Genomic DNA, 17338 nt, shown 5'->3' on the forward strand with positions numbered 1-17338 from the left:
ATTTGTAAAGCACTAGCAGCACTGCTCTCAGTTGGACAGGAGAAGATGATGGAATGCACCAGTGAGTCTATGTACTCCCGCATTTTACGCTCCCGGTTCAACCGTGTTATAAGGGTTTGTAAGTTGTCTCAGTAGCGCGGACCTAGGAGGGTGTACACCCAATAATCAGCCGTGTTGATAATGTGGGCGATGCGGCGGTCATTTCTCAGGCACTGCAGCATGAAATCAACCATGTGCTGCAGACTGCCAACAGGCCAAGAAACTCTGTCCCATGCTTGAGGTGTGATCTCTGCCTGCTCTGCATCACCCCACCCTCGCTCTACACACTGAGTACTTGAGAATTGTGTAAATCCCTCCTCTGGACCGATGTCTTCCTCCTCCATTGACTCCTCCTCATGCTCCTCACAAAGTGTCCCCTGCCTAGGCCTTTGTGAGGAACCACATCGCGCTGACTGTCCAGAAGCAGATGGAATTTGTAACTCCTCATCCTCCACCTCTTCCACAACATCATCCCTTAGCGCTTGCAGTGGTCTTTTAAGCAGGCAGAGAAGGAGGACAGTCATGCTGACTAGTGTATCATCTGTACTCACCATCCACATGGAATCATCGAAGGCACGCAAAACCTGTCAGGCGTCCTTCATAGTGGCCCACTCAGTGGTTGTGAAGTCTGAACGGCACGCAGTGCGACTTCTTTGCGCCTGATGCAGCTGGTACTCCATTACTGCTTGCTGCTGCTCACACAACCGCTCCAACATATGTAACGTGGAATTCCACCTGGTGGGTAGGTCACATATGATGCGATGTTCCGGAAGGTGGAATCGGAGCTGCAGAGCTGCAATGCGCGATCTTGCCATGTTGGAACGCCGCAAGTGAGCACACTCTAGGCGGACCTTGTGCAGCAGTGCATCAAGATCCGGATAGTCCCTCAAAAATCTCTGCATGATCAAGTTGAGCACATGTGCCAGACATGGGATGTGAGTGAGGTTGCCTAGGGCCAGAGCTGCCACCTGATTTCAGCCATTGTCACACACTACCATGCCTGGCTGGAGATTCGCTGGCACAAACCACACGTCGCTCTCCTGCTTAATGGCATTCCAGAGCTCCTGCGCTGTGTGGCTTCAATTCCCCAAAGAAATTAATTTCAGTACAGCCTGTTGATGTTTGGCCATGGCTGTGCACATATCGGTCATAACAGGTAAGCGTTCACGGGTCAAGGTGGAGGTAGACCGTGACGGCTCCTGCAGTGATGATTCTGAGGATCTGGAGTATGAGGAGGCAATGTGTACACTCTGGATTCCTGCAATCCTTGGAGTTGGCAGAACACGTCCTGCGCCACTCACACGATCTGTACCCGGCTCCACAACATTAACCCATTGGGCAGTTAGGGAAAGGTATCGCCCCTGTCCATGGTGACTGGTCCACGCATCGGTGGTGAGGTGGACCTTGCTACTGACGGCGTTCAGTAGCGCGTGTTTTATGTGTCCCTCCACATGCTTTTGCAGGGCAGGGACGGCTTGCCTGCTGAAATAAAAGCGGCTGGGCACATTGTATTGTGGGACTGCCAATGCCATCAAGTTACGGAAGGTGTCAGTCTCCACCAGTCTGAGTGACAGCATTTCAAGGGACAGTAGTTTTGCAATGCCAGCATTCAGAGCCTTTTGCTCGGGGGTGATTTGCCAAGAATGGCCGCCTTTTCTCCCATGCCTGTGCTACCGATGTCTGTAGACTGGGCTGGGAGTGTGAGGATGACTGGGAACGTGGTGCTGTGGGTGGAATTACACTGGGTCTCTGTACAACAGTGCCAGAGTTTCTTCCATGGCGATCCTGTGAGGAAGCTGAACCAGCTGTGTGTGAGCTGGAGGAAGAGGCAACAACACGAGCTGAAGAGGTGGTAGGTGCCGCTTTAGGTTGGCCTAGGTCTTCAGTGTGTTTTTGTAACTCCACCGCGTGCTTGGTCCGCACATGTTTCCACATATTTTTGGTATTGAGGTTGCTGCCACTTTTCCCTCTTTTGACCTTCTGATGACACACCTTGCATTTGACTAAGCAAATGTCATCTGCAACTGTGTCAAAAATGGACCAGGCACTGCAAGTCTTGGGAGTGCCCGTTTTGGCTTTTGGAAGAGCCATGCTCTGAATGGGTGCCGAAGTGGAGGCTACAGGCACCGCAGTGTTCCCCCTCCCTCTCCCTCTTTGGGCTGTTGGGGGAATCTCTTCCTCAGAGCTGCTCCCACCACCTTCCTGTACCTCACGCCACGATGGGTCAAGGACCTCATCATCTACACTACCCTCTTCCACCAACTGCTTCTTCTGGTTAGTCTCAGCAGCACAGTACGCACCAGAAAGTGGCACCTGAGTTTCATCATCAGATGCGTACTGAGGTTTGCTGACCGGAGGCACTGGCCCACCTGCCTCAGAGAGACAAAGCTCTTGGGCATCACTGCATACTGCCTCATCTTCCATTTCTCCAATGCTGCTTGGCTGGCCCCCTCTTTCCAAGCCAAGAGATTCAGAGAACAGAAGTAGAGATGGCTCCTGTCCTGGACTCTCTGACTGCCTGGACAATTTGGCAGGTGGTGAAGAGACAGATGGGTGCTCTCCAGTGCTCTGTGCCTGAGAGGATGTGGCACTAATTGAAGTTGATGCATTAGCTTCCATCCATCCGACAACGGCTTCAATTTGCTCTTCCCGCAGCAGCGGGGTACGGCGATCTCCTACAAAGCTGCGCATGAAGGACTGTTCCCTGCTGAAACTGGGTGATGATGAGTCACCAGTGCCCGCAGCATGCACAGAATCCCCATGTCCTCTCCCTGCTCCACGCCCATGCCCACATGCCTTACTCCCTGCACGCACCCTGAGCGGACTACAACCGGCTGTGGGGGTAGAACAGACTAAAGAGTGAGCTGCACTCACACACAGACTGAGCAGACAGCCATGAACAGCGCTGCAAGGCCAAAACAAGCTCCTCTATGTAATCCTATAATATATGTTTTTCCACAATCTAGCAGGATACGGATGGAAAGCCACTAATAGGATAAATTTGAAAAAATGTGCAGCAGGCTGCACTAATTGCAAAAAAGGACAATGGATTGAACAGTATGAGGCAGTGACGCACCCTGAGCTGACTACAACCTGCGGTGGCTGCGGACAGACTACAGAGTGAGCTGCACTCACACACATAGAGACCTTGCAGACAGCTGTGAACAGCGCTGCAAGGCAAAAGCAAGGTTCTCACACAGCGGTTGCTAAATTAGCCTGGGTAAAGCACAATGAAGCAAATTGCTATCTCTAAACTGGCCCTCAGTCAGAGCACAGTGTACTGTCCCTAACTGAATTCACAGCAGAGTGAGCCCAAAATGGTGGTAGCGACTTTTACAGTGCATCATGACATCATTTCATCAGCCAATCACAGCAATGCCAGTAGTTACATGCCTACCATGCAGAACAGGATGTGCCCACACTTCTAATCTTTCCTCATTGGCTGAGTTCGGGCTCTTAGAATTATGGGAACTTCTGATTCCGGTATCCGGTATACTGAAAGTATCGGAACTCGGTATCGGAATTCCAATTACGCAAATATCGGCCGATACTCAATACTTGTGGTATCGGAATGCTCAACACTTGTGATCAGTCAAAACTCCATAGGGTCACATTCTGATGGGGATTGTCTTTGATGAGAAAAACAATTTAATCATTTACATATTCCTATATTGTTGCATTGTGGTCAAGCCTAAGAAAGTCCTAATTGTCCCTTTTAATATGTCAACTACAAACCAAGGATATAGAGAGTTAGTTGCATTAAAGCAAGGTACACAAGATTTGTGTCTGTCACACCTGGGCTGTTGTAACATCTGTGACATGATAAGACATCATTTAAGGAGCTCATGGCTGATGCTAATTTTATTTGATCAGCATGAAAAGCTATTAGCCTTCGAGAAAGGAGGTCACTAAAACAGATGGATGGACTTTCAGTAATTTGATTGTAGCACAGTTGAAAGTGTATTATTTTAGACATTTACTTTTTTGTAATAGTAATTTTTTCTTGGTTAGTGTTTTTGTTGACATTAAATGGAATGGGTCAGAAGAAATGAAGTGCCCCAATTAATCATTCTAAGGATTTGACTGTGTTGGTAACATTAAATTATCCATTTAAAGCAATAAAGAGAAAACAGATTCATCTTTGGCTTCATTTACTTTCCGCAATAGAAGGATGAAATAACAGTATTTGCAAACAGCTTTTATTTTAGAAAACTGGAAGCATAAATTGGATAAGTAGTGTCTTTGACTTGATCTCTACCCATCAATAACTTTAAAACTCTAGAATTAATGTGAAAGAACATGATTACATATCATTGCGCTAAACATGAATTGCCTTATTCAAAAGAATGAAAACTCAATTTTGGCTGCTTATGATAACAAATATGAAATACTAAGCAAATACATAAAGTGATGACAGATCATGAAGGGTGACATACACAGAGACATACAGTTTTCAGATGTATTAAACTTGAATGTACTGTTTAATGTTGTCTTTAAAAGTATTATTATTGTTCACCCCTATTCACATCAAGCAGCTAATATAATCTTAGCTTTCATTTACTAACAAACCATAGGCTTTAAAAAGGTTTTTCTATGTCTATATTACCAATGGTATATTCATAGTAATGATCAAACAAATGGCTTCTGTGAGCTCCAGTACTCAGCACAATCCCTACCGTGTGTTTGGTGCAGAAATGAACACGATGCTACTGTATGACACCCATCAATATCACATTTTTGGCCTATTCTTAGGATAAGCTGTTAATATTTTAGTCAATGAAGCCCCCTTTAATAAACAATATCTGGTGACTTTTATATGTATACCAGTGGTTTAGGATGCCTAGCTGCCAGAAAGGAACAATTTGCATGCCCCAACTACTATAAAAGAAAAAATCTGTGTCACTTTGTTAGACTCTGGTGGACCTGGTGCATCCATTGCATGCAGGTGGTCATTTGTTTGATGCTAAAGTTTCCCTGCAGCAATTAAAGTAGTGGAAATATGTAGCTGGCTTTATATTGCTTTGATAATAAAGCTAATATGCCTTGGCATTATTATTGGACATTCATTGGAGATCTTGAAAAGCTTCATGCTGTCAAGATAAAAATCATAGGTACCAGAATTTTAGATATGAGAGTAAGTTTAAAATTTTAAAAAGAGAGTCTCTTTTAGGGGTTAAATATAAATTGGTTAAATGAATTAATTTAATTGAAATATTGCATATTTGTCACTTTTTAAATTCAAGAAATTGTATTTTCATTTATTAAAGGTGTTGTCCTGGCTTAACATGAAAGTCTGCAGTTACTTTTGTTACTTGTGAATTCTCACTTCGCGCACAATATGCGCTGTCAGGATTTGTTGAGTGCTGGCAGTCAGACTGTAAGTATGTGATATGCATACTCTTGGCCACATTCTGAATAGATGTGCGCAGCCTCACTCAATACAAATGAATTGAGTGAGGTCTCACAATCACAGTGAGTGACTGCAGACTTTCATGTCAAACCTGGACTTTCATGTCAAAGGGGTTGGCCACTACTTTACATGTCCCTTTCATGCAAACTAACTGCCATAGGTAAGCACTTCCTTTTCCAAATCCTTCTATTTCCTGATCTGCTGTTCTGGTCATTTGAACACTTGTTGAGAATCTCCTGCCTCCAAGATATCTCGTCAAAATCTCCCTCAGTTCTAGGCTCTGGAAAGTAATAGTAGACATGGCTTGCAATTTGGGTGGGTGTAGCTCCACTTCGCTGTTCCTGCTGTTGATGTTGTAGACACACCTCTACCTACAGACCCAGCCCCAGTTATATCTGTATGTATAAAGCAGAGTATGTATTCTATCTATATTATTTATCAATCGATAATATATCTATCAATCCATCCATCAGTCAATGAGTGTCAGTAGGTGATAATCTTTATTGGCAGGACTGGTGCCTCATGCATTACTTCTGTTTCCTCTACCAGTGTTCTATACAGAACCATGATGCTGATGCTGTGTGATGCTGGAAGAGAGGTGGGAGGTGTTTAGGTAGAATTATAGGGGGTGTGCACGCTGCTAAATTACATCTTAGGCTACTTTCACACTAGCGTTAACTGCAATCCGTCATAATGCGTCGTTTTGCAGAAAAAACGCATCCTGCAAAAGTGTTTGCAGGATGCGTTTTTTCTCCATTGACTAACATTACGCGACGCATTGCGACGGATTGCCACACGTCGCAACCGTCGCGCGACGGTTGCGCCGTGTTTCGGCCGACCGTTGGCCGCAAAAAACGTTCCATGTAACATTTTTTGCAGCCAACGGACCGTCTTTTCTGACCGCGCATGCGCGGCCGGAACTCCTCCCCCACCTCCCCGCACCTCACAATGGGGCAGCGGATGCGCTGAAAAGCAGCATCCGCTGCACCCATTGTGCGGCAGAGGCAACGCTAGCGTCAGTAACCTCGGCCCGACGCACTGCGACGGGCCGGGCCCGACGCTAGTGTGAAAGAAGCCTTAGTTCAAGGAATGATGGGAAATATAGTCAGAATGGAGTATAGTAATTTGTAGGAGTGATGGATGTTACAGCAGAGGGATAGGATAGTGGACAACCTGTTTAATTAGCAATTCAGTATTTGGTATTCACTAAAAGTTTATTTTCTTAAAATTTGAAGTTCTCTCTAAAACAATGAGATTTGAAAAATATTCAAAAAAGTAGAACTGTTTACAAAAAGGAGAGGACATATTTTTAAAAGGACATCGAACTAGTAAGCATGTTGTACTGAGATTCAGCAGGGAGGGTAAAAAACACCTCTATTCTAAATCCAGAAGAAATGCCTTTATTGTATCATAAATTTCAGCAACCTACAAGCCTTCAGGCAGAAAACCTACATGTCCAATATTCACAACCAATGGTCTGCTGGTTAAGGAGTTATGAGAATATCTATCTCTAGGTGGTAGTTGATAAATCATCTCAAACACCACAAAAAATGTACAGGTCATTATTAGGATATGTCTGCACTATAGTTGTGTCTTCTCTTCTGGCAAGATAATGCAAATTCAACTCGTTACAATGACATAATTGGGTCCTTTTGGTTGCATGCTTGCTTCTGTCATTTTGATGGAGAGTATTGAATGTTGTGATTTTTGTCTGTTAAATCTGCCTAAATTACTGACGAAAGCTCCGTGTGAACGCAGCCTAAGGACACATGTCATTTATCAACTAACATATATGCTTAACTATTTTTCTGCAGTTTGACATGCAAAGAATAACACTGGAGGAATTAAAGCACATTCTTTACCACGCATTTCGGGATCATTTAACAATGAAGGACATTGAAAACATAATAATAAATGAAGAGGAAAGTTTAAACGAAAATTCTGGGAACTGTCAAACAGAGTTTGAAGGAGGTAAGAATTGATATTTGACTAGTAAAATTGTATACAATAAAATATTCCAGCAACAGTACAAATCAGATTATAAATTCTAATTTTCATTACAAATGACAAATGTCATTGCAAATCATTCAACTATTGATTTTGTGAACTATTGATAAGACAGGGTATAAAGGATGTCTTGTGTATGGTACATATGGCTGTTTGCAGCAGACATGCTGCATTATATAAAAATAAGTGAACCCTTTATCTCTGTTGATTATCTAAATTTTGAAATGCATTACTAGGACATCTGACCTATATATGCATTTAGCTATGCACACTTTGTCGTCATCTATATGATCCATTCAATAAACCGTTATTCTTTGTGTATAACCCTGACATTAGTGAAATCAAACTACTGATTAACGCAGTGGCAAAACTAGATGCTGGAGGGGTTTCTGCCCAAGATGCTGTTAGGTGGTAGGTGCCAACAAGTCAAAACCAGAGTTTTTAAAGAGGGGAATAATTAAGTTAACTAATTCTTCATCCTTGTTAAAAAAAGGCCAAGTTGTCAGATTTTTCTGGCATTGGCTTATCTACAGTAATTTGAAAACAAAGGCTTAGATTTGTTAAAATTCAGCTTACTCGATTTTATTCCCATTAGATGGATCCTTGATCCCATTGAAATGGGCAGGTTTGACCAACCTCAGTCTAATGTGTATGACCACCTCGTATTAATTATTGGTAACTGAAGTCAAGTTCAATAGACCCAGGCATTGTGGTCAGAAAGCAGAGGCTAGAATTTAATCTAAAATCAACCAATTATTCAGCAATTTAGCCTTTTAGTAAAATAAATTAGTATAAGATGTCCTTATGGAATGAAAAATTTCCTGAATATTTTTTTTATTTCACAGCAACATCTAAAGTAAAAAAAGAAGAGTTTAACATTTTTGGAACCACTCAAGATTAATCCACAGTACCATATTTGGCCATTCCAAAAATGAATGGATTGCCTATATAATAAGTTCTCACACTTAATGGAATTAAACTGTATTTAACATTACTTTTCAGTTTTATATTATACAATATGTGATTACATCATTTTGTTGTATACAAGCAATTAGAAAAAAAGAGGTCAAACATATATCGCCATTCTATCTGAAAAAGTTATGATTAAATTCAATGTAAGAATTGGAATGATGCCAATTTTAGATCGGACCCATATGTGAAGTTGTAGACTGTATAAAAGATAAAGGATGTAGGAATTGGACATATTGAATTTTGCAACTGCTAAGCTGCTGAATACCTAAATTAAAATTTCCCGTTAGAGATAAGATGAATACATCAATATAAATGGTGTCCTTCTGGAACCCTGAATTTTATCCAGCCTCAGGAATTCATCATCTATCTGTAACTACGATATTTTTTGCTTTATAAGATGCTCCGGATTATAAGACGCACCCCAAATTTTGAGGAGAAAAATAGAATTTTTTTTTATAAAATGGTGGTGCTTCTTATAATCCATGCGTCTTATTGCTTACTGGGGGTGGTGGCTGCGGTGAAGCGGGGTTCCAGGGTCATTGCTGGAGGAGGCAAGAGTGGGATGATGCTGCAGGCCACAAGCTGGGATGAAGGGGTGTCTGGCAGTGCTGCTGGTGCCTGGTGCTGCTGCCCAGTGCTCTGCGGGTGTCTCTGGTGCCCAGAGGCGCTGCGGGGGAGTGTCCAGCCATCCAGCTGTTGGTGTCTGGTGCTGCTTCCCGGTGCTCTGCTGGTGTTTCCGATGCTGTGGGTGCTCGCCGGTGCTGCCTGTTCCTGCTGCGGCAGTCTCCGCTGCTGCTGGGGGTCTTCCAACATTTTGTGAAAGGCCAGAGCCCCAGCTGTCCCATGATTTCCTGTGTGGTGGCAAAAAATGGCCAATGGGGGAGCGGCGCATGTGCAGATGGAGATCTCGGCACAAAGATCTTGAGAGATGAGATTTCAGCACTGAAATATCATCTCTCGAGATCTCAGTGCCGAGATCTCCATTTGCTCATGTGCCACCCCACCCAGCGGCTATTTTACTGTAGTCCACCACACAGGAAACCATGGGACTGCCGGGGTGGGCCCTGGCAGCACCAGAGACTGCCGCAGCAGCATGGGGCAGCGCTGGCTGTGCACCCACAGCATCAGAGACAGCAGCGCTGGACACCCGCAGTAGCACCACTGGACTCCCCCACAGTGCCGCTGGGCACCAGAGACACCCGCAGAGCACTGGTTAGCAGTGCCGGACACCTGTAGCACTGCCGGACACCCATTTATCCCAGCCTGTGGCGTGCAGCAATGGTACCGGTAAGGTACATTCGCATTATGAGACGCACCCCCATTTTCCCCCGAAATTTGGGGAAAAAAGTGCGTCTTATAATCCGAAAAATATGGTAAGCTGACTTTGGAAGGAGATCTGATGCTCTGTTCAGTCGGACCTGCCCCAAAATATAGATTGAAGGCACATCTTTGTTCAGTGGTTTTTGTGTACATTAATCACAAATAATGTAAATTTGCACTTATATAAACTTTCTTATAAACCATAGATAGTGAATTTAACTAATAAAAAACAGGCAACTGCACAGCTGCAGTAATTTGACTACTGTATAATAAGTCATTTTATTTATATAGTGCCAATATATTCCGCAGCATTTTAAAATTAAGCGAGACATGTACAGGCAATAAAAAAATACAAGCTAACACATAGTTCAAAAGTTACAGGAGGAGTGAGGGCCCTGCTCACAATCTTGCAATCAATAAGGAAATACGGGGACACAGCAGGTAGAATATGTTTGTCATTTGCGGTACAGCCATCAATATCCTAAGTTAAGCTTTTCATATAAAGCTGCATGATCTGATCATCATCCAAAATCTGATAGGTGCAGTTAATGTGTGCTATTGGGTGTGTGGAGAATGTGAAGTCAGATGAATAGGAGGGAGGAGATTATGGCTAACATTTAGAAGGAGGGAACAAGGGAGAGTTAGGCTAGTAAGTTGAGGTGATTGGCCTGTTTAAAGAGATGTGTTTTTAAAGACACTTAAAAACATGGGGTCTAGATATTAGTCAGATTGTTTAGGGTAGTGCATTCCAGAACATTGGTGCAGCATGAAAAAAAGCCTTGGAGATGGAATTGCGAGGTTCAGATTATGGAAGATGCTAGTCTTAGATCAGTTGCAGAATGAAGAGAATCGGTAAGCTGATAGACAGAAATGAGGGATAAAATATAGGGTTGTGCAGAAATGTGGACAGCTTTGTGGGTGAGAGAGATGAGTTTGTATTGTATTGCAACAGAATGACTGTAACAATGTGGAGGCATTGGTGAAGCGACTGGATAGAAATACACCCATGGCTGCCGCAATTAAAAGGGATTGATTGGAGAAAGTTTGGTTAGAGCGAGACCAATCAGTAAAGAGTTGCAATAGTCAAAACAAAGATGAATAAGAGCGACAGTAAGTGATTTTATAGTTTCAAAGGTGAGAAAATGTCGAATTTTGGAGATGTTTTTAGGATGTATGTAAGATGAGCTAGTGAGTGATTGGATATAGGGAATAAAGGAAAGTATAAAGGAAAGTTCCGTGTCAAATATGACCCAAACACAGCCAAAGTGCCACCTGGGAATAATGGTTTAACCACACAAGGTAATTGCAAGTAGAGGGAGGAAACAGGAGAAGTTCAGTTTTGGAGAGATTCAGTTTCATATAGAAGGAGGACATGGTGTTAGAGACAGAGTACAGACAATCCCTAGTATTTTGTATTAAGGTGAGGGTGATGTCAGGAGGAGAGGTGTATAATTGGGTGTTATCAGCATAAAGATAATACTAGACACTAATTTGCCAATGGTTTGTAAAATAGCGGTTGTGTTTGGAAAGAAAAGGAGGGGGCATAAAACTGAGCTTTGATGAATCCTGATAGTAAGGTCAAAAAGACAGGAGCCAGCAAAAGATACAGTTAAGGAGTGGTCAGAAAGTTATGAGGAGATTCAGCAGAGAACAATGTCCTTGAGACTGATAGAGTGGAGAATAGTCATCCTCAGTGTCAAATGTGACAGAGAGTGCCAGGAGAAACAGCATGGAGTAGTGGGCAATGGATTTTGCTGTTATTTGGTCATTACAAACTTTAGTAAGGGCAATTTCAGTAGAGTGGAAAGAGTGGAAACCAGATTGTAAACGGTCAAGAAGAGAGTGATCTGAGGAATAGTGTATCAGAGGAGAGTGGACCAAGAGTTCCGGAGTTTAAAGAAAAATGAAGATTAGAGACAGATCTGTAGTTAGCAGCACAGTTCTATTCAAGGGATCCTTTTTTTAAGTAAAGCGCTATGATGGCATGTTTGATTTTAGAGGGAAAGATACCAGAAGAATGAGAGAGGTTAAATATTTTAGTTAGGTAGCTAGTGACAGCTGGGGAGAGAGACTGGAGGAGATGTGACTGAATAGGGTCACTGATGCAGATTGTAGGGGAGAAAAAGCAAGAAGCCTGGTCAATTCTTCAGTGACAGGCTCAAGATGTAAAGTGAGCTTGAGGTACGGGAAGGGGATCAAGGTTCTGAGGGGATTCTGCAAAAATGTCATCACAAATGCAGTTGATTTTTGTATGAAATAATTGGCTAGATTGTGAGCGCTGAGGTTGGAGACTGGAACCTGCACTTTAGGACTCAGGAGGGAGTGGAAGGTTTTGAAGAGTTGTTTTGGATTGTTGGCTAGTGATGACTTGGTTCATGTGAAATTTCGTTGGTTTGAAATAAAAAAAAAAAGTGGTCTCCTCCAGGTGTAGAAATTTGGTTGTTCAAAAATTGAGCATTGTCATATATACTGTAGAACTTGTTTTGTATAAATGTTGTCTCTTTGTAAAAGAAAAAAAAATCGTCCTTCTACCTGTGTAGAAATAGAATATTGTCATGTATACTCTAGATCTTGGTTTGTGAGAAATTTTGACTATCTGAAATAAACTTTGGTATGGCTCACCTACAGAAATTTGGTGCATCATTACTCAATCTCCAGCCTCAACTATTTCTCCAGTTGTGGTATCCCGTCTTTACCAGCATGTGTCCAGGAACATCACTCGTGCTCTTACCAAGGTGGTTCCTGAGATTGGCCACTTAACAGCTGTAGACAAGCGCTTGTGACCATGAACGATACATTTCCCTGACTGCACACTGTGTGAACATTGTGGAGGCCTGGCACGGTACATGTTCTACCGACACCAAGGATTACTTATATCAGGGTTTCCTTCACCTCCTATACCAGTTTCTGCAGCCCCTCCTGCTTCTCCTCATCCTCCATCTACAATATGGTATCTCAGAGCACGTCGTCCACATCAGCCAGAACCTGGAAGCTCTGCACCACTACCTCAACAAACCAGAAACAGGTTCTGCTGAAGCTAATTTCTCTAGAAGACAAACCACACACCACAGCAGATTACTTAAAGGAACCACAGTCCAGACAGATCTGTGTTTATTGCCACTGAACCTCCAACCAGGAGCGGTCCTGTGTGAGCGTAACCTGGTGACAGCTGAGAAGCTTGGGAAGCTCACACATGTGCCATGCTTAGTATAGAAAAATAGGAGACAAAAAAGCGCAAATAGGGTCTTATCCCCAGGATTTCTTCTAATCAATTGTGAGAGAACTGCTCACCTGGTGGTACACAGTACAGGCATGTAGTTTGTCAGCTGCTGCAGATCCACAGGTCGGCGATGCGACCTCTCAGAAGAACCGTTATAATAGATGAAATGTGGATTAAATTCGCGCTGCTGCGACAAATAATGGATCCAGATATAATTGTAAGGTGTACGGGTGGTTTATTCAACGCGTTTCGAAGATCATGGCTTCTTCTTCAGGAAGTTTCCACACAAAGATTCAAACGCGTTGAATAAACCACCCGAACACCTTACAATTATGTCTGGATCCATTATTTGTCGCAGCAGCGCGGATTTAATCCACATGTGCCATACTTGGCACATGTGCTCAACTTGGTAGTCCATTGACTCCCATTATACTCTTTATTTGAAGCGAGTATCCAAGCATTAGGAATTGCTCAGTTTGAAAAATGAGCATCCAAGCATTTTAGTGCTTTTTCATCTCTAGTCCATAACATTTTTTCATTGCTGTTTATTCATATTTTTTAGATGCAGAATGAACTAAAGTCTCATTTCAGTTATTGGTTTTAAATTTCGTACACCCTTCACTGTGCTGTAAAAATGATTAGACAGACTTATTCTGTGGGGCAGTACAATAGTAGCAGATTTATATTAATTTATTTTTCCATTGCCATATTCTGTGAGCTATAACTTTTTGACATTTTTGCCAATACAACTGTATGAGGACTTGTTTTTAAGGAAAAAAAAATATTTTTAGATTGGTTGTTTTTTACATTGTCCACTATATAACACAATGATGCCAATTATAAGAATGGGTTTTTTTTTGCAAAAAAAATGGTTATTTTATTGATGAAAAATATTTAGACTTTTTTTCATTTTTTGTGTTTTTTTTTTTACATCTTTAGAACTTTTTTTTTACTCTGTCCCTCTATGGGACATGAATACTTTTCACTTTGATCATTGTTCTCATATACAGCAGTACTCATATACTGCTGTACATTATACCAGTTTTTCACTGTCACAGCCTGTTAGACCCATAAATCTTAACTTTAGGAGTCCTGTCTACCCACATACAGAATGTTTGTATAAGTGTGCATACTGCATAACATTTATGTTATACAGCTTTCAATTACTGCGTGTATTTTGATTTATTGGAAAAATTTTAAAACTGCAAATGTTCAAGCATATTGACATAAACCAACATATAGGATAGCTCATCAATATGAGATTGGCACCAGGTACACCCATTAATCAGCTAACATCTGCTTTGGTAGCAGTCTGATGTAAACACTGTACTAAGAGTAATACATCTGTTTCATACATTATTTAGTGGCTGCTGTTGAGTTCTGCAGTTTAATTATAATTCTCTTGAATGCTCTGCCAACGAAGTACTGTTGACATATCCTATGGATATCAATATGTTAGACCTGGACAAACATTTTAATGCTTCTAATGATTCACCACTATACATTTTTATGGTTAGAGCTTATGTGACTGCACTTTAGTATGTGTATTACTGCCACACTGACTGTAGGACCTATATTTTTTAACTTATATCTATGATGTCATAAGTTTGAGTTATTAGGCCAGTGGTCAGGCCATGACTTGTGGCCATATTATACATTAGGTATGTCTGAATGAGCCCTTACGGAGTACTAAGCACAGTTCCCAAAAAACATGACATGAGTTGACTTATTAGTAAGTACATTAGAATGTATACATAACAGTAGTTACAGTTTAAGGGTAAAGTAATATATTTTATATTCAAAATATTATTTTTCTAAAACAACTTTAGTCTAAAGGTAGTAATAATCTTCATATAGAAGGCAGATATGTTGCAGCTGCTAATACTATTTCACTTTATTAATTGACAATTTTTAGGATATCGTGAATATATTTTTTTACTAAGGTAAGACCTCTAAGACCTTTAGTGTCTATAATTATAATTAAATAAAACATGAATTAAGCTTTAGAATAGTCCACTTCATCGTTTTTAACCGGCTTTTAAGATTATTTATCTTTATCTTAATCAATATACTAAGAAAAATATTTTTGCACCATTCAATTATTTAAAGATTTTACAAAAATACCATATTTTATGGTGCATAAGATGACTTTTTAACCCCTGAAAATCATCTAAAAAGTCGGGGGTCGTTTTATACGCCGGGTACGGCGTGTGCAGGGATCGGTCCTGTATGGTTCCCAGGATCTGGAGGAGAGGAGACTCTCCTTCAGGCCCTGGGATCCATATTCATGTAAAAAAAAGAATAAAAATAAAAATATGGGATATACTTACCCCCTAATGGCCCGCGGCTCTCATCGGTGCAAGCGGCGGCCTCCGTCCCTAAGGATGCATTGAGCGAGGGACCTTCGATGACGTCACAGTCACGCGACCGGTCACGCAACCGCAACGTCATCGAAGGTCCTTCGCTCAATGTATCCTTAGGAATGGAGGCTGCCGCTTGCATCGCTGAGAGCCGGGTGCTGTGGGAGAGTTAGCATATCCCATATTTTTTTTTTTATTCTTTTTTTTACATGAATATGGATCCCAGGGCCTGAAGGAGAGTCTCCTCTCCTCCAGACCCTGGGAACCATTCGCACCGCACATGCCGTATGAGATGACTGGGCGTATAAGATGACCCCGTCTTATACGTCGGGTATATCCCAAACTCCATATTTTATATGGAAAAGTTGGGGGTCGTCTTATGCACCCAGTCATCTTATACACCAGAAAATACGATAATACATTCGACTTTAGTGACAATTTCAATGATATGTGCGGCACATTAAAATACAATCAATGAAATGCATGAGTATTTTAATGTGAAGTTCATGTACTATGTAAAACGCTATCTATATTCTGTGCATGTTCATTTTTTAGCCATGTGTTTATTCTACCAAGGATTTTCCTGAGTTGATTGATTATTTCATTCTTGCAAAGGTCTGGGGTTAAAATGCTTTTAAAATTTTTTTTTAAAGATGTAATAAAGGCGTTAAATAACATGTCCGATAGTGTAGTGATGGAAGCCTCACTGTAAGTAGAGCAGTATAATTTTTATTTGGACGGATGAGACACATCCTGCAATTTCAAACTGGAAGTGATAGTAGATACAGTAGATCATGGAAAAATCAATTTATGACAGAGAGGAAATATTTTAGAAGTTCAAACTAACCTTTATACAAACTCAACAAAAATAACTAAATAGAATTGGATTTCATCCATATGTCCTTTGTAGGTTGAATTAATATATATTGTATTGTATTACAATAAATTCTGCAGTTAACGGTTTATACACAAAACAGAGACTAAGGCCTAGATTCATCAAGACCTGCCTCTTAATGCCTCTTAATCCCTTTACAAACTTGTGATTTTCCCTTTCTCACTTTCGTTTCTGGCTCAACTTCTTCCCAGCGCCATTACTTTTTTTGTCACTATGGCCATGTGAGGGCTTGATTTTTGTGGGACAAGTTGTATTTTTGAATTGGTTTTACTATTTAGTGTAATGGAAAGTAGGAAAAATTCATTTAAGTGTTGAAAACAAAATTCACAGTTCTCAGTAAGCCGTTTCCCAATCGGACTAATTTAGTTGATATTTTGATACATCTGACATTTCTGAACATAGAGATACCAAATATGTGTATTTTTTATTGTTTTATTTGGAGTGGGGCAAAAGGGGGGTGATTTTAACTTTTATATTTTCTTAATATTTTAAAAAAATGTTTTACTTACTTCAATAGTCTTCTTAGGAGATTTGAAGCTGCAATCATTCAATCGCTTGTTCGACACATAGCAGGGCTTCATCCCTGCCATATGTAGCAAAAATGATCATCTCCTATAAATGACAGTCAAGTGCCGGTGTTCATAGGAGATATGCATTGACAAGCATGGGAGTCTTCTGCAGACCCCTGTTGGTCATGCCAACCTGTTGGCGCCCCGCAATCATGTGACAAGGGCGCCAGTTTGTGACGAGCTTCTGGTAAGTGTGAGTTAAATGCTGCTGTCAGAGATTAACAACAGCATATCGTGATTCCACCCACGACTGTTAGGGGCACATGACAGCTGATCAAATCAGCAGCCATGTGCCTGAAAAGATGCGGGCTCAGCGCCGGAGCCTGCATCAAATGCCGCTACACGACCTATGATGTATCCAAAAATGTAACAACTTTTCAAAGCATTTTAATTGATTTGATGAATATAGGCCTAAGACTCTATCCTCTGTGATGCTCTTGTCTAGTCATTTGCCATTTTTTATTCTTTTGCTCATTGAAATATATTTTTTTTTCTGCCAAACTACTGGTGTATTAACAATTTTGAGCAATATTTTTGCAAGTGTAG

At 41.4% G+C, this 17338-nt stretch overlaps 1 protein-coding gene across 1 annotated transcript in view; it reads left to right on the forward strand.

Annotated features, from left to right (window-relative positions):
• CALN1 (calneuron 1) overlaps window positions 1-17338 on the forward strand; it is an 858037-nt gene that overhangs the window by 813453 nt on the left and 27246 nt on the right. The window contains exon 5 of the mRNA XM_069757422.1: window positions 7264-7420. Coding sequence (XP_069613523.1) covers window positions 7264-7420 — 157 coding nt within the window. The remainder of the gene's footprint in view (window positions 1-7263; window positions 7421-17338) is intronic.

The sequence above is a fragment of the Ranitomeya imitator genome, chromosome 3, assembly GCF_032444005.1.
Source record: "Ranitomeya imitator isolate aRanImi1 chromosome 3, aRanImi1.pri, whole genome shotgun sequence".
Lineage (NCBI taxonomy): Eukaryota > Metazoa > Chordata > Amphibia > Anura > Dendrobatidae > Ranitomeya > Ranitomeya imitator.